This window comes from Rattus norvegicus, chromosome 9 (assembly GCF_036323735.1).
Source record: "Rattus norvegicus strain BN/NHsdMcwi chromosome 9, GRCr8, whole genome shotgun sequence".
Taxonomy (NCBI): Eukaryota; Metazoa; Chordata; class Mammalia; order Rodentia; family Muridae; genus Rattus; species Rattus norvegicus.
The window spans coordinates 73,921,533-73,944,428 of record NC_086027.1 but is presented as its reverse complement, the minus strand read 5'-3'; the positions used below and the strand labels follow the sequence as shown (position 1 = coordinate 73,944,428).

The 22,896-nt window shown below is 43.6% G+C and overlaps 2 protein-coding genes and 1 long non-coding RNA gene across 5 annotated transcripts; 2 read left to right on the top strand and 1 right to left on the bottom strand.

Moving 5' to 3' along the window:
* The first annotated feature begins 7,019 nt into the window (after nucleotides 1-7,019).
* Nucleotides 7,020-8,631, top strand: Crygd (crystallin, gamma D). 2 transcript variants are annotated; one of them, NM_033095.2, is made up of 3 exons: nucleotides 7,020-7,070; nucleotides 7,158-7,400; nucleotides 8,292-8,631. In NM_033095.2, the coding sequence occupies exons 1-3, from the start codon at nucleotides 7,062-7,064 to the stop codon at nucleotides 8,562-8,564; spliced, it is 525 nt and encodes a 174-aa protein (NP_149086.1). In that variant the 5' UTR covers nucleotides 7,020-7,061; the 3' UTR covers nucleotides 8,565-8,631. The 2 variants fall into 2 exon arrangements, with proteins under 2 accessions (NP_149086.1, XP_063122697.1); XM_063266627.1 differs by having other exon boundaries at nucleotides 7,040-7,400.
* A 996-nt stretch (nucleotides 8,632-9,627) lies between these two features.
* LOC102552040 (uncharacterized) lies at nucleotides 9,628-17,539 on the bottom strand. Of its 2 annotated transcripts, none has more exons than XR_010054806.1 (2): nucleotides 17,333-17,539; nucleotides 9,628-9,947 (listed from the first exon to the last, which is right to left on the bottom strand). It is a non-coding gene; the product is annotated as an uncharacterized LOC102552040 (long non-coding RNA). The 2 variants fall into 2 exon arrangements; XR_001839839.3 differs by lacking the exon at nucleotides 17,333-17,539 and adding an exon at nucleotides 17,108-17,317.
* A 631-nt stretch (nucleotides 17,540-18,170) lies between these two features.
* On the top strand, nucleotides 18,171-20,768 carry Cryge (crystallin, gamma E). Its single transcript, NM_173289.1, has 3 exons — nucleotides 18,171-18,221; nucleotides 18,309-18,551; nucleotides 20,430-20,768. Exons 1-3 carry the CDS (start codon nucleotides 18,213-18,215, stop codon nucleotides 20,700-20,702), a joined length of 525 nt encoding a protein of 174 aa, NP_775411.1. The 5' UTR covers nucleotides 18,171-18,212; the 3' UTR covers nucleotides 20,703-20,768.
* Nucleotides 20,769-22,896: the final 2,128 nt, after the last annotated feature.

Below are 22,896 nucleotides of genomic sequence, written 5' to 3'. Positions count from 1 at the left end.
TTGGGGGGTTGGGGTGGGCAGGTGGGACTTTCTTTCCAAGTCATTTTGGGTTGTGTCAAGTTGCTGATTGTATTATTACATTTCTATTTCCATTGTCATCAAAAGGAACTTATAAAAGAAAGCATGTGTTTAAGCTTATAGTTCCAGAAGGGAGTCCATAATGGCTGGGGAGGCATGACAGCTAATGCATGCACTAGGGGCAAACTGGAAGTGGGCAAAGGCTGTAAGCTCTCAGCTCGCCCCAGTGACAAACTTCCTTCCCTGAGGCCGTACCTCCCAAAAGACCTTCTCCAAGCTTTTCCACCTCCTAGGGACCAAGTGTTCACATTTGTGAGACTAAGGAAACTTCTTATACAAACCACAACAATTAAGGCTACCCACCACAGCCATTCATAACCTTACCACTTCACAAATTCTATGAATAGAAAAGTAAAAAGTCCTCCTAGTACCAGACAATGCTCATTTATATTTGGTGGGCACCTCCTGGGAGGCTTCCCTATTCACAGAGCTGAAACAGAAATACATATTAATTTGCAATGTTTGTTTGTTACAAGACAGGATCTACGCTGCTCATGCCAGCTTCAATCTTTCTATCTTAGCTTCATGAGTGATGGCATTATAAGTGGGTGTCACTATGTAGGGCTGTATGCTGTGTTAAAAAAATGTAATCCATATGGAGTTATATTTAAGTCAATGTCTTATTCTGGTTCACAGCTTAGTGGTGTGCATTGTTCAGAGGTTCCCTAAATCACCACATCTTTTCCTCATTGTTTACTGGGCTCTTAGACACAAAGGTACAAGCAAATCACTATACACAGGCTCTCTCATGTGGACATGCCATAGTTTCAGGAGAGTAGAGATCCAGACAAAAGGCTGACTGTTTATAGTGAAAGTTGTTTGCTTGTTGGTTTTTTTTTTTTTCCAGGAGCTGAGGACCGAACCCAGGGCCTTGCGCTTGCTAGGCAAGTGATCTACCACTGAGCTAAATCCCCAACCCCTGTTTACTTGTTTTTAAATTTTATTTCTATGGGTTGCCCAGTGGTTGACTACTAAGATAGAGTCTTTACAGTTTACTGAGCATCTGTCATGGGATTGCTATCCTTGAGTATGAAACAGCACCCAAAAGTCTCCCTATTACCACTGAGCCGAATCTAGAAATACAGTTACATACCAACTCGGGGAGATCTGAGTACGGTAGCACAACTCTGGGTAGACTCCCACAACTCTGCAATCTGTGACTGCAGGGTCACAGCAAGTGTGAAGTCAGCCTGGGCTGCATTGTAAGTTCCTGGCAAGTCTGGGCTTTATAGAGACACCCTCACAATAAACAAATGAACAGATAAATAAATATCAACTACTAGGTAACAGAAACCGATCATTTTCACTTCAGTAGTTTTAATTTCAATGTATTTTCAGAATGTTGTGGTAAAAATTAAATAAAGTGGTGGAACTGGTTCCCACGAGTTCCCACTCCACGCTGGGCTCCTGGTACTCTCAGACTTGGGCGGTTGCTACCTGGTGTTAATTCTGTCACCATAGGGTGATATAGAACTAACTTTAATTTATCTCAGCGGTGGCTGGTTCCAGTGTGGCACCATGCCATGTTAGCCTAGCTATCTTCTAGCCCCAGCGGTCTCTCTGCTCCCATTGCTAATCAACCTGGCCAGCCCTGGCCAGCCCTGACCAGCCCTGACCAGCCCTGACCAGCCGGGAACTCTCTGGTTCCAGCCACTCAACAAATTGTAACACAACAATCAGATTTACCTGTTAATTCTCAATCTACAATACATCCACAGAATAAATTCACTGCCTATTAATAAAGATAGAAACCACCCACCTAGACAGTGTAATATTGACCTAGACCACCTGGATTGGAATCGTCCTCCACCTGTCTCTGTCTCCCTTTCTCCCTCCTAGACTTTTCCTAGCCTACCCTTCTTTCTCATCCAATGATAGGCTTTACCTTATCCTGGACCCGCCTTGCTACATAATGACAACATCCTACATCAGAATCATCCCATGACAGACTTCTAGAGGAAAGAGTCATGAGGGGTTTTTGTCTGTCTCTCTGTCTCTTCATAGTTCTTCTGCTATGTGTTTATGTTCTTGAACATTTGGGGGATGAAAAGTGTTTACATAACAAAAATCCTCATTTAACACTTCTTTGTTTCTTTAGCACTTCCTTGTTTTCCAGTCTGCAGCAACATCCCAAATGAGGATAGTTTCCAAAGAGTGTGAAACACCCTGTCTTTGCTGCAGGGATCAGACAGAAACTAGGAGAGTGTACAATAGACCACACATCCTGCCTTCAACCTTGGGCTGGAGGACAGGGGACAAGAAGACAGACCCAGTCTCCCTCTCTGTGTCCTTCTTCCCTCCTGCTCCCCACCGCCACCCATTCCTTTCACTGTCCCTCCCTCTGCTCCCATCTCCAAACCACTGAGGTGCAGACATAAAGAATTGTGCAGTACTCTCTGAGTGTTTAGAAATGAATTTTATCAATGGCGCAGTCCAGTCTGGCTTCTGTGTTAATGGTATTTAAGATTCACGAATCATTCTTTCAAGAAGTAAACTTCAGAATCGATCCAAGTTTGTCTGGTTGGTTTATTTTTTGTTTTTTGTTGTTGTTTTGGTTTTTTTTAAAGACAGGATTTCTTAGTCTTTGAATCTCCTGAAACTCACTCTGTAGACCAGGCTAGCCTTGAATTTGGAGATCCTCTTGCCTCTGCCTCTCAGGTACTGGGATTAAACATGTGTGCCACCACTGCCAGACTCGTTTTTTAAAAAATATGGTTTATATTTATTTGTAAATGTATTTTAAGAGATGTTGGATGGATACAAAGAATTGCCTTGGGGAGGTATTGCAGGGGATGGGAGTCATGTGTTTAGTTTTTGTTTTTTAAGATTTATTTACTTCTGTCTACAGCATTCTGCCTGCATATATGACTGCAGGCCACAAGAGGGCGCCAGATCTAGTTACAGATGGTTATGAGCCACCATGTTGTAGCTGGGAATTGAACTCAGGACCTCTGGAAGAGCAGCCTCTTAACCTCTGAGCCATCTCTCCAGCCCAAGGGAGTCATTTTGTATGCGTGTGTGTATCTTTCTTTACAGTATTGTGAGGGGGTTTTGTTTTAATATGTCTATAATTTTTTAATTATTCTAATTTAAAACACTCTGTATAAAATGGTTTTCAAATTTACACTTATATAATAAATGAAGTGATTATTTCTTTGTAAGTAAAACCAAACTGTTTACCTGCTACATTTGTTCTGTCTGATTTGTCACAACCTTAACAAGCCTTTTACATCATTCCTAGAGAGGGTACAGACCTGCCCTGCAACACAATGGCCAGGATGTGGTCAGCCAGGATCTGAAGTCCCCATCCTCTATTTAATGATCCAACTATTTTGTTAAAATGCCATGTTTTCTGTCTTTCTCTCATACCAACTTAAAAATGAGCCACGTCTTTCAAATTCCAAGAGAGTAACAGTGAGGAGCCCGATTCCCATCACTTTCATTGCCAGTCTGATGCCTTTCCTGGTGAATTATACAGCTCAGCAGAAGGTCTGGGGCTAACAATGGTTAAATAGACTTGCAGGTGACTGTGGAACACGGCGAGGAAGTGTTGGAGCAAGACTGCCTCATTTAAAGTGAAATGGTGTGCAAAGCAACCAAATCCACTGTTCATACAAGGGGGCAGGGATGGGAGTGGCTTGTAAGCATGCACTCATGCACACAAGTGACTTTAACAATGACCTTAAACTTATAGCAAACCCCATTGCCTCAGCTTTCCAAGTACTGGGATTTTAGGCTTGTGGAAGACCATTATTTTGAAGATTTTTCAAAAAGAAATTGGATCCTATAAGAAGCCTCTATCCGAGACAAATTAAGTCTCTAGGTGAAAATAAAACACTATTCTTGCTAAATTAAATAACACACCAGGCTCTTACAGCTAGTCAGGATATGGATCAAAGGCTCTTAACTCTTCCTAACATGGAGGAATGCATTTCTGAAGTGATTGGAATTTGCTAACGGGGTTGGATTTGCTAACGTTAACGACAGACAGATGAACCCAAACGCTCATCTATTGTTTTACATTCTTGAAACTAAGCAGTTCTCATCATTTTGGGTTTACGGAACTAAATTTCTTCAATTGGAACAAGCACAATAATGCCATTTTGTTTTACTTGATTTTGGATAAGCAAAAGCATTTAAAACAAAAACAAAAGTAAAACCAATCACTCTCTATTCTTACAGTGTTTTGAGACACATTTACAAAAGAACATTTTAACTGTCCCAACTATAAAAAGTCCCTAATAAAGTATGCTGCTGGCCAAGGTCCCACACTTAGCAACTGAACTTGATACTTTCTCGACTTTCTACTCTTATTCTCTCTCTCTCTCTCTCTCTCTCTCTCTCTCTCTCTCTCTCTCTCAAGACTTACTTATTTTATATATGTGAGTACACTGTAGCTGTCTTCAGACACACCAGAAAAGGGCATCGGATCCCATTACAGATGGTTGTGAGCCACTGTGTGGTTACTGGGAATTGAACTCAAGACCTCTGGAAGAGCAGTCAGTGCTCTTGACCACTGAGCCATCTCTCCAGCCCCTCTATACTTTCTCAACTGGTCAAAGCAGCCATGTTTGAGACAGGCTGAGAGAGATCTATGAAGCCCTCGCTGGCCTAGAACTCAAACTCACAGAAATCTGCCTGCCTCTGTCTCCTAGATACTGGAACCAAAGACACGCACCCCTACACCCAGCAGAGTTTGAAAGCTCTTGTATGGAATTTAAAGTCGGTGACTTCAGGGACCACGCACATGACATAAATATATAAGAAAAAAAGTGTTGTATTTTAAGAAGTAGGGAATGATTGTGGATATATAGAAAAACTATAAAAATATTGAATGAGTAAAAAAAATTACAAATATATAAAATTATTAAAAGTATGGACTAATCCAGGACATCGCAGTACCCATCTAAGGCCACACCCAAGCACATCTGCTTCCACCGTCCTCACAGTACCGGTCCTCACTTCCGGGCTAATACGGAAACTGGGGAGACCCCCAATCCGCAGACTCCACAGCAATCCCTTATGTGTCCCCTCTCTCCTCAAGAGAACACCTTAGCATCGTGGAGCTTGGGAAAATGAGAGAAGAAAACCCCAATAAAGGACGGACAGCACATTTTCTCTCCATTCCACTGGAACAGGACTCCGATTCATTAAACATGTTGAGCTCCCAGAAATCAGGAAAACGGTTTTCACATACTTCATTCTGCATGTACTTCATATTTACACTGACTACATATTGACAGTGCACATAGCAAAACCCTAGTTTGAGATAGCCTCTTCTGGTATCACTTTTTAAAAATTACTTAAATAACTAGGGGCTGCTCACAGGTCACCTCCTGGATGAGACACCAATCAAGGCAAGCCCCAGTTCCTCTGTCAGCAACAACTTGGAAGTCGTTCTGTGGTTTAAGGATCTCACACCAGGCACACGTTCACCCCACACACTATGTTCAACATGTAGGCATCGAGCCTAACATGACCTTGTCACCAGTGGCACTTTCTGCCAACATTTAAACAGAGCCACATTTTGACCCAACCATTAGTTTTTCTGCTCTATAGGAAGTCCAGTGCATTGCCCTGGTTTGTTCAGGCTGATATAAAGCCATCACAATGATCAAGAAAATCCTCTTCTTTGGTCAGATATGTTCAAATACTATTCATATCAACAGAGGCAGTGGATTCCCCCTATATACACATGTCCCCTTGTGGTATCTTCTTCCTGAGCCATCCTGTCAGAAAGCCAGCAACCAGAAGATAATAATTCAATCATCACACTGCACATAGTTGTGGTTTCAAGTTCGTTAAGTCCTCACCTAAAGAGATGGAGGAGCGAAAGGCACAGCAAGGTCCTTCCATGGGGTAACAGGACTGTGAATAATTCTTTGAACATGAAAGAAGCTAGACTTGACAGACATCTTCCACTCTGGTGCTCTTTCCAGCTCATCAAACTTTTCCAAGCCAATAAATCCTCCGTAAAGTCTTCCTAGATGGCCGGCTTCTGGGCAGTTATCCCTTCCTCACTGCAGCCATGACTCCTCTAGTCCGTTTCCTCGGAGTGAAAGGCTCTGTTTATGCCTGTCTTCCGCAGGATGAAAGTGTCTCCCAGATCCCCCCTGGACCCTGCACCTTGGGAATTGGTTTTCTTTTATAATCTAAGATGTGATGAGGTTTTTTTGTGTGTCTTTGGTGGATCAGGTTTTCTCACTTCCTCAGACTTTCTCTTTTGGTTCTGCGATTAAGCACCTTAAAGCTATTTTCCCTTTCAGATGCAGAACCACACATTGCCAAAAAGAGATGGTCTATTTGCCTCCTGCTTCCAACAAAGTCTCAAGAAATACTGAAGACTGTTTTGACTCATTGGGAATTTCAGTTTGGTTTGGTTTGGTTTGTCACAGAGAAAGTATGAAATTCTATGAACTCCCTTCGTAAAATAATCCCAATTTCTTACGACTTTAATTCTAAAGAGGACTTGATCTCCAAAGGGCTTGAAATTTTCACCATTCAGTTGAGTCTATTTCTTTCTTATTAATTCATATTCAGAGTTGGGGCACCCACGAGTAGCATAACAGATCTTACAGACAACTTACACTTACATTAAGACGTTATCTCTCCCCACTTAAACATTTATGTTTTGTCCACCTATACAAAGAAGAATGTGGTCTGTCTGTGAAATGGCTGAAATCCTGCTCCTATTATTAAATAAACAATGTGCCAAATTACTTTGTTTCAAACAATCTCAATAGCATCAGCTGGTGATTGCAACCCGAATACTCCACAGTGAATAGAACCAAAACCCACAATGAATCCCGTGGTCTATGACAGCAAAGAGAAAAGAGGAGAACATGAACGTGCCCTGCCCCCCGCGGGCCCCTTTTGTGCTGTTCCTGCCAACGCAGCAGACCTCCTGCTATATATATAGATCCCGCCGCGCCCAGCCCTACACACTCAACTGAAACCTCCCATCCGACCCGCAAACAACAGCCATGGGGAAGGTGAGCCCAGGGCACCCAGAACGTGGGGAGGGACTTACTCCTGGGTCCAGGCCACAACAGGCCTCTGACCCCTGCCTTGCCTTACAGATCACCTTCTATGAGGACCGCGGCTTCCAGGGCCGCCACTATGAGTGCAGCACAGACCACTCCAACCTGCAGCCCTACTTCAGCCGCTGCAACTCTGTGCGCGTGGACAGTGGCTGCTGGATGCTCTATGAGCAGCCCAACTTCACAGGCTGCCAGTACTTCCTTCGTCGCGGGGACTACCCTGACTACCAGCAGTGGATGGGTTTCAGCGACTCTGTCCGCTCCTGCCGCCTCATCCCCCACGTGAGTCTAGATTCTCGTTAAGACGGGGAGGCACTGGGGACCCTGACTGCAGTTGCCAGTATAAGGTTAAATGTTGGAAGTAGAGCTGAGCGTGTGTAAAAAGAAATCCATAACTAGAATTGATTAGGTCAATAGTTCCCATAACATCCAAAAAGCAGAGTTGTTACCCAGTTACAAATTGGTTCCTAAGTATTTGTGGAGTAAGAACGCATTAGCTGCAGGGGGGAATGTATGAAGTCTGAGTCCTGTCTTGCAATCATTTAGGATGGAAAAATAGAATGACTAAATATGCTATATGGTGGCTACTGAACACGGGGTGTAATGTGTTGAAAGTCTCCTTGCTCTTTTTGTCCCCGACAAGCATATCTAGGGGCTCTTCCATCTAATCCAGTCTTTTCCCTCAACACAGAGCAACACAGATGTTTTACAGCTGAAAACACTGGCCCTCGGGCTTACTGATTTTATCTCTCCATCTTCCCCTCATTATAGTTATAAATTATTAACTGAGCAGTCTTTGTTGTCTGATGCTTAAGATACTGAATATTTTGATATATCTTAATATAAAGACATTTTCCCCAAACAGCAAACCGAGTAGTGAGAAGCTGCTGAGGGTCATGATTTTTCTCTGGTGCTTGCTATACAGTGTGCTGCATAGGGAGTAGTTTGAGCCCGGTAGTTTCTGAACACATTCACAGTTCCTTCTCCAATTCATTCCTCCTACTCCCTGATCTTAGAAAATTCTGGAGTCTGTCCACATAGTGATGAGTTTATAAGTAGTCTGAGTTAATTAATGTGTTCTATATCTATGTCAAATGGCTTGATGCAGCTGAGGCCATCCTAAGGCATTAGAACTGCTTCATCGTTGCTTTTCTCCTTTTCTGGACTTGCCAGGCCGGCTCCCACAGGATCAGACTGTACGAGAGGGAAGATTACAGAGGCCAGATGGTAGAGTTCACTGAGGACTGCCCCTCTCTCCAGGACCGATTCCACTTCAATGAGATCTACTCCCTCAATGTGCTGGAGGGCTGCTGGGTCCTCTATGAGATGACCAACTACAGGGGGCGACAGTACCTGCTGAGGCCCGGGGAGTATAGGCGCTACCACGACTGGGGCGCCATGAATGCCAGGGTTGGCTCTCTGAGGAGAGTCATGGATTTCTATTAAATTGGTTTTTTACTCTACCCTTTCTCCATCTGGAAGCTAATAAAGTATTTTCTGTGTGTTCCCGGCACTGATTTGCTTCTGTGTTTTTTCTTTTGTCTTAGCTCCTGTTTGCTCATGTTTATTGGTTCAAAGCAGGGTCTCTATTTAGCCCATGCTAGCCTCAAACTTGTGCTTCTTGTGTGTGTATGTGCATGTGTGCACGTAAATGTGTGTGTGAAGTGTGTACATGTGTGTGTGCATGTGTGTCCATGTATGTGATGTGTGTCTATGTGTATATGATGTGTGTCCATGTGTATGTGATCTATGTTCATGCATGTCCATGTGTGAATGTGCATGTGTATGCATGTGCATGTGTGTGCATGTTTGTGATATATATGCATATGTGTGCATGTGAATATGTGATGTATATGCATGTATATGATGTGTGTGCATGTGTGCAATGTGTGTGCATATGATGTGTGTAACGTATGTGATGTGTGTCCATATGTATAATGTGTGTACATATGCTGTAATGTATGTGCACAGATAAAATGTATGTGCATTTGTGTGCAATGTGTGTGCATGTGCATGTATGTGCAATGTGTGCATATGTATGCATGTGCATGTGTGTGATATGTGGGCATGTGTGTACATGTGTGTGGCATGAGTGCATATGTGCACATGAAAATGTGTGATGAGTGTGCATGTGTGTGCACATGTGTGTAATGTGTTAACATGTATACAGCCCATACATACAGAAGCTGGAGGCTAAGCTGGTTGTTACTTTGGAGCCATTTATCTTGGTTCCCTTTGAAACAGGCCTCTTGCTGGACTTGTCATCAATGCATAGGTCAGAATGACTGAACAGAGAGGCCTAGAAAGACTCCTCTCTCTGAGACCCTGATGCCTGAATTACAGACAGCAGCCATCGTGCCAGGATTTTCACATGGGCTCTGAGCATCAGACTCAATCCTCATGATTGCACAGCAATCTATGGACTGAGCTATCCCTCTAGCTCAAACTTAAGATGCTTCCAACCTTCCACTGCCTCAGTTACAGATGTGCACCACCCTGCCCCTCGTTATTTTACTTAAATGTAAAATATATTTATTTTACACAAACACAATGCAAACCTCAAACTGTGTTATGATTCATGAGTAAAAAAGAAAATTCTCACAATAGAAACACACCGTCATACAAAAAGAACTTTACATATATAAACATCTTGGTGGGCTGGGGAGCTGCCTCAGAGCTGCCTCTGCACTTTTGCAGAGGATCCAGGTGAAGATCCAGCACCGATATGGCGACTCACAGCTGTTTGTAACTCCAGTTCCAGAGGACACAACACCCTCTTCTGGCGCAGGCAGACATACGTTGCGTGTACACACATGCAGGCAGAACACTCTGCAAAATAAAGCGTTTAAAAAAGTAAAATAACCTTCATACCACTCTTTCATTTGAGTTTCCAGACTTTAAAAAACATGCTGCTTCCAAATGATTAGGAATCTATTTTCAGTTTCTCTGATGGGTGGATGACCTGGAAGTCAAGTTCAAGCATGATCTTCCCGACTTTAAAATCAGGTTTCTGTGACTGGAGACCATAAAGAGCTTCAGAGCAGTTTTCCCCTTGTTTTCTTTTTTATGTGGCTGAGTGTTTTGCCTGAATGAATGTCTGTGTGCCTCTTGCATGGCTGGTGCCCACAGAGGCTGTTGGGTCCCTGGAACTTGAGTTACAGTTGTGAGCAGCCACATAGGAACTGAACTAGATCCTCTCTTGGGAAGAGCAGTCAGTGCTCTTAACCACTGAGCCATCTCTCCAGGCCTTTCAGAGAACTCCCAGTTCTCCAAACATTGTATGAAAAGGACGAGTTTGCAAATCTCTGCCAGACTCCCTTCCCGCTGAGGTGGTCACCTGACACCAGTGTGGCCACTGAAATGAAAGAGGGACATACTTAGTAGATGGGAAAACTTCCACTTTCCCAACCGAAAGAGCAGATTCTCCTAGCAGCATGTCCCCATTACTTTATCATCTTATGTCAAGAAGGTGACAATTACGAAGGAAAGGACATGAAATTTTCAGAGATGCTGACCTTGAAATCCTCAAAACTCCAAGTCAACACCAACAACCTTGAGACTTCTAGTACTGGGATCAATAAACCTGTGTGTGCATAATAAACCCCTCAAGTGGGTGTCCCATTGTCTTTAGTTCAAGTACATGTGTAGCCAAGATAGAATAAGAACAAGATTTTTGAGAAACTACTGGTTTTCAATATGTACTCAGGGAGATTTATGCTAAAGTAATGACAGCACACACTTCGGATTCTTACCATGGCATTAGTGCAAAGAGACAAACAGCAATTTGTCAAAGAACAAACAAACCCCACCCCCAAAAAAAGAAGAAGAAAAGAATTAAATTTATAACTTCATCCCCTTGTATATACATGCACAAGTATTACAACATTACATTGTAATATTTGCAAAGTTATATATGTTTATACTATCTTGTACATACACAATATACACAGCATACACACATGTGCTAGCACGCTGTGCACAGGACCTGGATTCATTTAGGTTGGTTCTCTCTTTGCCTCTTGTATTTCCTGACTTCTCCTCTGTTGTACTGCTGTTGCCATTGCTCGATTTTTTTTTTCTTAAGAAAAGAACGTCCTTGTAAGTGCTTAAGTATGGATCTGATTATATCATCTCTCTCCTCCACAGGACGGAACTCCAGTCCAGTATCATGAACGTGGTCGAAAGCCAGGGCCTGAGAAGTTCATAGGCCCTAGTTGGAAAGCTCCTGTTGTTTTTGTGAAATGGATATGATGTACCTGTCATATTGCTCTCTCAGTGATTATCTTTAATCCCATACGTTAATGCTAGTACCAGTGGTGGTCAGAGGAGTTTCCTTCTGCAGTGGGCAGCGATAGCTGCAGAGAGACTCATGACTGGTCAAAGCTCTGACAGTAAGTGACTATTGAATGCTCAGCCATCAACGGGAACTCTATATTGCACAGCCCAAGGCTCAGGGAACATTGTGGAAAAGAGAGCAGAAAAATTGAAAAAGCCAGAGGAAGGGGTGAAATGTGGGAAACGCTATCTTTCCATCACAGCCTTAGTCTTAGTTAAATTTCTACCACTATGAAAGAACACCATGAACAGGCAACGTGTAAAAGCAAGTGTTTAATTTGGATTTTGGTATCAGAGGGTCAGAGTCTGTGATGGTACACTAAGGGAACAGCTAAGTGCTCTCCTCTAGTCCTCTTGATCCTCAAACATGAGCGGGGAGGAGGGGAGAGAGAGAGAGAGAGAGAGAGAGAGAGAGAGAGAGAGAGAGAGAGAGAGAGAGAGAGAGAGAGAGAAGAGAGCACCTGGGCATCACAGGACTCTTTTGAAACTTTAAAGTCCACACCTGGTGGCACACTTCCTCCAAGAAGGCCAAATCTCCTAATCTTTCCCAAACAGTCCAACCAACCGGGGACCAATCATTCAAATATGTAAGCCTGCGGGCCCATTCTCACTCAAATCACCACTCTAGACACTTTTGAACTCACAGCATTACCTACACAAGACCTGCATAAAGTCAACATCCTGTCTGGGGATTGAGAGGGGTCCAGGAAAGCACCTAATGGTTGTGAGGGAGAGAGGAATTTCTTCAGTGGTATAGCCCCTGGTAAGGAACGTATGTTCCTTTAAAGAGACTTTCATCCAACCTGAACAAAGCCTTGATGACTCACTGGTTCATGGATTTGGTAGGGGGTAAGAAGAGGGACTATTAGCTGGGGAAAAGATGCATTATATACATCTACAAAAAATAATAAAACAATTTCTATGTATAATTAATATATGACAATTAAAAAGACAAAAAGGGAAATAAATATTTTTAGTTTTTTTTAAAAAGACCTTCAAAGACTTAAAAAAAAAACCCACAAATGACTTTTAAAATTTCTCCACTACCCATAAAGAAAACCCTAATTTCTCTGAGAAACTAGCCCCAACCTAGCTGCAGTCAGTCACCGTTTGCTCTCACTTTTACGAGTCCTCCACATACAAAAAATGATTCCATAGCTCTTTGTCCTTCCCTTCCCCTGGATCACTCTTCCTCTCTGGCCTGCTGAGCTGCTGTTTCTCCACCTAGTCCTTCAAACCAGTTCAAAACACCCTAATCCCACAGCCAGAATGAGGTCAGAGTTGGTAGGGCTGTGGAAGACTCAAGAATAGCAACTCCACGTTAAATAGACAAGTAAGGTGGAAACCTATCACTTCAGTGACTAGAAGTCCCAAGGTCACTGACCCACCAGGCTGACAATAACAAGGCCTCAGATGTTATGCACTAACCAGCATCGGCATTGCCCTGAAGTTGGTATCCTTGATAACCAGACGGTAGTTGTAAAATGCATCTGAGTTAAGAGACAAGAAAGCATGACTGAGGGAAAACACTAACAGAAATCTTTAACTGTACCTAGAGCACACATGCCCAGGCTTAAAGAGGACATTAAAATATTTTCAGAGTGTTGAGAGTGATATAAAGAAATCAGAAGGAAGCACCTAAATGAAGATGGACGATGAAGTGCATGGAGAAAGATGCTGCCCAGGAAGAAAAATTACAGTATTGTTGGAGAACCCTGCCATTGAGGTTGCAGGCCACCATGACCAGACGGCTTCCTGAGCTCAGCAAAATGGAGGACTCCCCTCTTCAGCTGGGCATCTCTGTCTCTGTCTGCCTCTGTCTGGAGAGTGTCCCTGAACACAGATGGCTGGTCTTGTCTGAAAAGTGCCCTTGTGCAGAGCTCTCTGCAAGACTGCATACCTCAGCACACATTCCCCGCTCTGGTTTCCCACCCACATGATAAATAGGTGCTATATTTTGACCAATCACCCTCTCCTTCCTGCTTGATTGATGCTATGACCAGTTAGCCCTTTCCAACCATACGCCCTAAAAAAAAAGCCCTTATATACCCTATCCCTGAAGCAATAAAGTAGACTTGTTTCAACACAGCAGTCTCCAGAAGTCCTTTACACACACACACACACACACACACACACACACACACACACACACACACAGAGCTGTGGCTGTGTAGAACCCTGCTCCCCACCTCTGCTCCCATTGTTCTCTCTGGCTGGTAGCCAACAACCTTTGAGGGGAAGAAAGGGCCACAAAGATTAATGTTACTATTTTATCTACTATTAAACACATAGAAGAAATTTAAGTCTTAATGCTTTTAAGTTCTCTTAAAATCCTTCAAATTCACAAACTACTAGAGAAGGACAACTGAGATGGAATCTACAGTTGACAGTTGACACTTACACAGTTTTATAGTTGTGCTCATAAAGAATATTATGAGCAAGCCACTGGGGACAGCTCAGCATTCAAGACACTTACTGCTCTTACAGAGAACCTAGGTTCAGATCCCAGCACCCACATGTTCACAACTCTTTGTAACTCCAGTTCCAGGAGATCCCATGCTCTCTTCTGATCTCCCCTGTCACTGAACACACATGTTGCATATACATATATTCAGACACATATACACATAAAATGAATAATTTAGAAAAGAAGAATGTCTAAGAGCCACAGAGAAGTCAGGCACAGGTACACTACCAGCCTGCAGCACCAGCTGGAAGGAGGCTAAAACTAGAAAAAAAGAGGAAAGCGTCTTCTAGGACAGCCAGGTGATATAACAAGGTAGTGTCTCAAACAAAACAAAACAAAATGAAACAAAACGAAAAGAAAAGAAAACAAAACAAAACAACAACAAAAATACAGCAGGAAAAAAAAAGATGTGAACTAACTTTAGACCCAGTGAGTCTTCTGCCAAGGATTCTTATGAAACAGGTTCTAAAAATAGAAAATGTTATATGCAAACTGTTTATTTGAAGAGCCACAGCAATAAAGAATTAGAGCTGGCTGGTCTTCTGTAGACATAGTAAACTGTAGGAATAGTCAACTATGGCACTTTTATAACAAAATGTGAGCATCTTTCAGAGAATACTTAGGAAATAAGTCATAATCTGGAAGATGTTTGATATAGTTGTAACTAACATTTAAAAGCTCAAGATTATATTTATGATACAGTTGTTACCTCAACATTTTATATATTTTTGATGAAATGCAGCAGCCTTTTTTGTTATCGTACTGACTGATTTTACTTACCACGAGGATTTCAAATTCTATCCGTTTCCTCACCTATGACATAACGTCATTCTTTTTAATGGCTGAATGAAACCTCATACTGTACTTTCTTTAGCCATTGGCCCCGTAATGGGCACTAGGCTGATTCCATACCTGGGCTACAATAGTTCATCATAAACATGGGTGTGAAATACAACGAAATTTTAATATAGATGATTGCACATGTGTGAGAGGGTACATGTACAGGCCAGAGGAGGGCATTGATATCCTCCTCTATCACTCCCTGCCTTTGAGGCAGGCTCCCTCCCTGAACCTAGGGCCACTTTTGTTTTCAGCCATGCTGCCAGCCAACTCCAGCAATCCTCCTGTCTCCTCCTTTACACAGCATTGGGTTTCCAGTTACTCATGAGGCCATGCCCAGCTCATTTCACAGGCACTAAACGAAGATCCTCATAGTAGAACAAAAAGCGTTCTTGCCCACGGACCCATCTTTCCAGCCCCCGAGTAACAGCAGTTTTCAAATGAAGCACCTGCCACTATGTTTTGATTTTGAAGTAAAACCTTTCCATCACCCAAAACGTTGATACATAAAGAAAACTTTAAACATGAACAATAAGCTACTCTCAGTTCTGTTTCCTACAGGAGGAGCTATTGTGTAAGCACGGGTGACATTTTGGCTCATGTGACTTGAAGTATATCTGACCTATTCACAGTGTTTGACACTGCCACTGTGTGCTGGTGGAAATACCCATCATTCCAGACTGCAATTCTCCCCTCATTAAACAGCATCTCCCCATTCCGCACACCCCAGCGCCTGACGAGCATCATTTATTCTACTTCCTGTCAAATAAATGGAATCATAGCAGACCTGTTTTTTCTTTTCTGACTTCTTCAGTTTAGTTTAATGTATTTTCTCTGCTGAGCGACTTCAATATTCTTGTAAAAGCCATTTTGAAAACACATATGACCCCCCTCCCATTTCTTCAGGATTCCTGACTTTATTCCATTGGTAACATTGTTGTTTATTTCCATAACTTTGTAATGAATTTTAATCAGGAAATATGAGCCCGCCTAGTTTGTTCTTTTCCAAGTTTGCTTTGGCTGTTTGGGTCCTTTGAGAAGTCAACTGAATCTCAGGGAACATCTTTATGTTTCTGAATAAAATATTGCTGGGATTTTGTCAGAGTTGCCTTGACTCCGTAGATTACTTTAGATAGTTGTGACATCTTAATGACAATAAATATTCTGATCCACAAGCACAAGATTTCCTTCTACATGTCTACAGTGTCTTTATTTTTATCTTCAGAAGTGGTTTTGAGGTTTTATGTGCAATATACTTACTTTCTCCCCCTTAACATATGGTGAACATTTTCTATATCTTTAAACAAATTCTCAGAAATTCTACAGATGATTTTGATGGTCACAGAGGAACTCATCAAACAGATGTTTCACAATTTACTTAATTAACAGACTATTTTGGGCATTTCTTTTACACCTAATTTTTAGATAAGCTACCACTTCTTTGTATGTACCTTAAACTAGTTCCCTCAGAGAGATTTTAGAGATGCACATATTAAATCAAAGGAGTAAGGATTGAACTTTAAAAAAATGAACATCAACAGCCAGCAGGTGGTGGTGGCACACACTTTTAATCCCAGCATTTGGGAGGCAGAACAAGGCAGGTGAATCTCTGGGTTCGAGGCCAGCCTGGTCTACATCATGAATTCCAGGTCAGTCAGGGCTACACAGAGAAACCCTGTCTCAAAAAAACCAACAAAGGAAATACATCAGCGAGGGCTGGAGAAATATCCAGCAGTTAAGAACCCTTGCTGTTCTTCCTGAGGACTCAATTCCCAGAACAAGCACAGTGACTCAGGGTTCCAGTTTCAGGGGGACACAGCCTCCATTTTCTGACTATGGCAAGCATCGTGGGTGTATGTGGTGCATGTACATACATGCAGGCAAAATGCTCCTACACGTAAAATATTTTTTAATTCTAAAGAAATAAGTAAGTAAATAAATAATAAAAATATACATCAATGGTGCCTTGCTCTGTTTCTCCTACTTATTTATAAATCCCAAATTAACAATTTTTAAAAGTCCAAGATGTGAGGCTTATGACTCAATCAAGTTAAATTTGCTCAGGGAAAACAATTTTGAGTATGTCACTCAGGAGGTAAGAGTCCCTGCTTAGGAATGAGTGCAGCTTCCCCAGAAGCAGTTCTCAAGGCCAGTGGCAGCTGGGGGTGTAATCTTAGCTATCCCGATTAGCTGAGTGGGTCAGCCGACACCTGCTGGTGGAGACAGGACGCTAAGAAGCACATTGCCTTTCTCTGGACAGTCCCATACACCAGTATGTTTCAGCCAGAATGTCAGCCTTGTGCGGAGCTTGAGGTCGAGAGACCTTGCTTTGAAGAGAGTGAGGTACCTGCTGCAGTTGGGAGTCTTGAGGACAGGAGGAGAGGGTCCAGCCCCTTTAGCCAGTACACTGATTACCGGACAATCAATCAGGGTTTGCTCCCGGTGATGAAGGCAGCGTCTTTACAAGGTTGTTTGATTCCAAATGTCCTCCTTACAGGTTGTTACCTTGCTTTTATTAGCAGCTCGAACAAACCGATGTCTTGCTGCAAAGTCAATGCAAATAGAAACTTACCCGTGTAAAATGGCCGTGAGTCACCCTGTGAACGCCAAGACTTAAGCCTGCGCTGATTGAGGCGTGGAGAAGGAGGCCCAAGCAGATGGGCGTGGTCTCATCACACTCTGGGAAACAGAACTTAGGTGTCTAAATTTAGCGTTCCCTCAGTCCCGTTAGTTCTCTGGTTCTTAGCCGATCAGCATGGAGCTTATAAGAAAGCTCTCTTTTTCGGTTGATTTTTTTTTTTTTTTCAAGACAGGATTTCTCCGTGTAACAACCTTGCCTTTCCTGGAACTCATTTTTACAGACCAGATTGTCCTGGCCTTGAACTCACACAGATCTTCCCCTGCCCTTCTCTGCCCTCTAATCCCCCACCCCCGCCAGCCTCTGTCTCCAGAGTACAGGACAAAGGAGAACCCTATTGGACTTCCATCATCCTACGGAGAAAGTACATTCACTCCGGTGCCGCCACCACCACCTTTTCAGGACTGTTAATTGGATTGCGTTATTAGTCATATACACATTGTTTTGAAACTGTCAAAGGGCGGCTAAAACATTTCATTACAGATGTTAACGAGTTAAACGTCTTTGCCCTATTTCAGTTTTTCCCAAATCAGCTTCATTTAAAGGCTGAAGCGGCATCAAGTGACCCTTTTAGCCAGGTCAGTGATTCGTCATCCATTCGAAAGCTCTGGAGAGTAAGAGAAAACATACAATAACCCACACCTCCCCCACAGTCATTATATAGAAAGAGAGAGAAAAAACGTGCCCTGTCCCCCCGCGGGCCCCTTTTGTGCTGTTCCTGCCAACGCAGCAGACCTCCTGCTATATATATAGACCCTGCTCCCAGCCCTACACAACCAACAGCACCATCCCATCCGACCTGCAAACAACAGCCATGGGGAAGGTGAGCCCAGAGCATCCTCAGTCAGGGAAGGGACCTGCCCTGGGGTCCAGGCCACATCAGGCCTCTGACCCCTGCCTTGCCTTACAGATCACCTTCTATGAGGACCGCGGCTTCCAGGGCCGCCACTATGAGTGCAGCACAGACCACTCCAACCTGCAGCCCTACTTCAGCCGCTGCAACTCTGTGCGCGTGGACAGTGGCTGCTGGATGCTCTATGAGCAGCCCAACTTCACAGGCTGCCAGTATTTCCTTCGTCGCGGGGACTACCCTGACTACCAGCAGTGGATGGGTTTCAGCGACTCTGTCCGCTCCTGCCGCCTCATCCCCCACGTGAGTCTTTTCCTAGGGCCCCTACCCACTTTCAGTTATGCAATCCTGACCAGCTAGTAACATCTGTGGCCGGCTCAAGCCTGGAGTGGCAGCCACCTTCTGCTGGTTCTGTGTCCTCTATGCTTACTAAGTTCTCCAAGGTTTCCTCAAAAACATGTCTGAAAGTAAAATTCTCCACTGGTCCTTTTCATTTACTTGGCTAAAATCAAATAACAAGAACATGGTTTAGTTCAGAGCCTCTGGGCCACGGTTTGAACACCAAGAGGCTGCCTGATGGTTTGAGGTTGTTCATCCATGTTCCTTGACTTTATTTACATCAGACCTTGTCACCCGCGGTTGAGCCGATAGGTGTAGCTGAATTATGGTTATACGTGCCAAGGGGTGGAGAAGTGGGATTCTAAAGCTTCCAGAACATCAACTGTAACCCAAAGGAAGCCCCAGCAGCCTGGATCCCATTAATTGTCTAATAACCCACTTCAGAAATTAGCTGCTGCCTCCTCCTCCCTCCTCCTCCTCTCTTCCCTCTGTGTCCCATCCCTCCTCCCCCTCCTCCTTCCCCTCCTCCTCCTCCTCCCCCTCCTCCTCTTTCTCCTCCTCTTCTTCCTCCTCTTCTCCCTCCTCTACCTAGCCACCCCACCCGCTTCCAAGTCCTTCTCCTTTCTACAGACTCAAAGCATTGGCCTTTCCTTTTCTCTTAAAAGAACATCTTGTCATAAGGGCTCTGTGTGACAAGCTATCCTGAGGATCAAATTTGTCTGCACACATGTGAGTCCTTTTCAAAGAGCAGGACACTGACCCCTCAGGGGCTGCCTCCTGAGCGGCAGGTTGTGCCTGTAGACAGTTGCTGGGAGACCCCTTCCTCCAGTAGGTTTCGAGGATAGAAGAAAGACCCTGAGCCAAGAGCTCTTGCTGGGAAGGAGCAGGGACAGTAAAAGCAGAAGAGAAGGTTTACCTAGGACAAGCTGCCTGACCTTTCATTGTGTTACAGCAAGGGTTCTCAACCTGTGGGCCGCGACCCCTTTAGAGTCTTATATCAGATATCCTGCATATCAGATATTTACATTACAGTTCACAACAGTAGCAAAATTACAGTTATGAAATAGCAAGGAAATAATTTCATGGTTGGGGGTCACCACACCATGAGGAGCTGTATTAAAGGATCGCAGCATTAGGAAGTTTGAGACCCCACTGCTCTAAAGGTTTGCAGGCCTGATCCACGCAGGTCTCCTCAGGATCTCAAACATTCAATTTTGGCGTTGCCCAGACCTGATTTATCAGAGCATGCATTAGAGCTGAGAGCTGAACCTCAATCTTTGAGCTATCCTTGCTTTACAATGTTTGAGGTTGTAAAGGACCCGAGGCGGCAAAGAAAGGTGGAGGGATATCTGGGTTGAGCGTTTTCCCTGATTTGGCCCATCCTCTTCCTGTGGAAGAGACAATTCGACTTCTCTCCCTCTACTTTCTTGCTAAAGATACATTTGGATTTTCACTGTAATACCAAATTAATTTTATACCTTCTAAAGAGAACCTCAGATCACCAAGAATCTAGGGGGTTGATTAGGGGAGACTAAACAAATAAACAGAAAACTAGTTGTTTAAAATGCTGCTGAGGAGGGCCAGTATGTAGGTGGTAGGTAATTCCAGAAAACTCCACAGAGCACACGGTCTATGTCAAAGGAACGGTGGGTGGTGATGATCTCGAGTTTCACTGTGAACAACCTCCTAAATCATGCAGTGTTCCTGGTGTTTTCAATTTAATCACCTTCCTTATAGAAAAGATAGGAAGTGCACCCCCTGGAGGGGGCAGCATGTGCTGGGTTTCCAAGTTCAGGTCAGGTTTTCTGACATCCTCTTGTCTGCTGTTCTCCCGACACACAGTCCAGCTCTCACAGAATCAGGATCTACGAGCGAGAGGACTACAGAGGCCAGATGGTGGAGATCACAGACGACTGCCCCCACCTGCAGGACCGCTTCCACTTCAGTGACTTCCACTCTTTCCACGTGATGGAGGGCTACTGGGTCCTCTATGAGATGCCCAACTACCGGGGGCGGCAGTACCTGCTGAGGCCTGGAGAATACAGGCGCTACCACGACTGGGGCGCCATGAATGCCAGGGTAGGCTCTCTGAGGAGAATCATGGATTTCTATTGAAATATTTTTACTCTACCATTTTCTCCATCTGGACATTAATAAAATATTTCCTGTGTGTTTCATGCAATAACAGAGTCCTCTGTTCCTTTCGCCTTCCATGGAAGGGCACAGCAAAGAAAGGATGTGACTGGTCTCAAACTTGTGGGTAGGTGGGAAGGGAAAAGCAGAAAAGAAAACGTGCAACTTAAGACAAAAGCACAGATGCTGGGGGAAACCAAAAGTGGGGGCTTGTCTTTGTAAGAGCCGATCCTCTTGACTGCTTGCTAGCTGGGGTGGTTTAAGCTTTGGGGAGAGAAAGGGGTCGAAAAGTTTCCCTTTGAGGCCCACAGTTGGCCATTACTAGGAGCAACCATTAAGGACTCAGTTTAAGAGCATCAGGTGATCTAGACCTGCCTGGCTATTACTAGGGGTACGCAGGGCAGGGAGATTAAGAATCTACAGGGAAAAGTAACCATGTTTCTAGAAACAAAATCACTGTAGGTACAGAAACCAACTGAGGCTCGTCCTGAATGACAGGGGTTTCACAAGATGCCATGGCCCTGGCTAACACCTGCTTCCTGCCCTGTTACTAGCTGCAAGTGGTGAATTATGTCACTTAGCATTTCGGTGCCTCAGTTTCCTAGTTTGTGAAGGTGAGAGGTATCCATCCTGGTCTGATAAAGATCAAATATGGCTTTTGTGATCTGATTGTGATGATAGTTGTGTAGTGGGACCACACAGGAAGTAACTGCTGCCTATGCTACGGACTATAACAGAAAGGAACACTAAATGCTTCTTAGACAATATTTGCACCAAAGTCGGTGCTTATCAAAGTACAATGAAGTTGGGCCACATCACAATCTCTCAGGATACTTTCTAAAATTTTTAGACCCTAGACTCCACTCCCTTGTAGCTAATTGTTTCACATGTAAAATTAAAGAGCCACTTCTGGTTTTGTAGCTCGGAGTCATATCCAAAAGGGTTCACATCTTCATCTTAGATACTATGCTCCCCTGGAAGATGACAATGAATAAACAGGATCTTTTACATACATACACACACGTGCACACATACACACACAATTGCACACATGCACACACATGCTTGCACGCATATATGCACAGGAAAAAATTTTTAAAATAAAAGTAAATCTTTAAAAACATAAAAGAAACTTTAAAATTTAAAGAGAATATGAGGTAAAGAAGAAATCAGAGGCTTGTGTGCTATTTTACATATAGGTATTAAGTACTAGGGTTAAGTATTAAGTGCCTTTTTTTTTCTTAGAAGTGCCTGAGATACAATGGAAGGCCTCACGTTAGACAATCCCCATCACTTAATATGGATAAAGCTTGCCTGAGAAACAAGATCTGGTACCCAGGTGAAGCAAGGACTACCGTTCCCCTTTTCCTGTGGTTCTAATCATCAGCCTCTGGCAGAATAGCTATTGACCTGCAGGCACTTTTAGAGGCCAGGCCTGGCTGGTGTCTGAATAGACAGCTTCAGCGGAAGCAGGAAAAGACCAGTGACATATAGACCAGGGACCATCCAAAATGTATTTTCTATTGATTAACCAGTGGAATTATAAGAGAATCAAGAAGACAATGACAGACCAGGAGAAAGTCTTTTTGAACACAAAGACTTCAGAGCCCCAAGTCTGATGAAATTCACTGTCAGTGGAATTTATTTTTTTCTTCCATCTTTATTAACTTGGGTATTTCTTATTTACATTTCAATTGTTATTCCCTTTCCCAGTTTCTGGGCCAACATACCCTTAACCCCTCCCCTCCCTTTCTATATGGGTGTTCCCCTCCCCATCCTCTGCCCGTTACCGCTCTCCCCCCAACAATCACATTCACTGGGGGTTCAGTCTTAGCAGGACCCAGGGCTTCCCCTTCCACTGGTGCTCTTACTAGGATATTCATTGCTACCTATGAGGTCAGAGTCCAGGGTCAGTCCATGTATAGTCTTTAGGTAGTGGCTTAGTCCCTGGAAGCTCTGGTTGCTTGGCATTGTTGTTCATATGGGGTCTCGAGCCCCTTCAAGCTCTTCCAGTTCTTTCTCTGATTCCTTCAACGGGGGTCCTATTCTCAGTTCAGTGGTTTGCTGCTGGCATTCGCCTCTGTATTTGCTGTATTCTGGCTGTGTCTCTCAGGAGCGATCTACATCTGGTTCCTGTCGGTCTGCACTTCTTTGCTTCATCCATCTTGTCTAATTG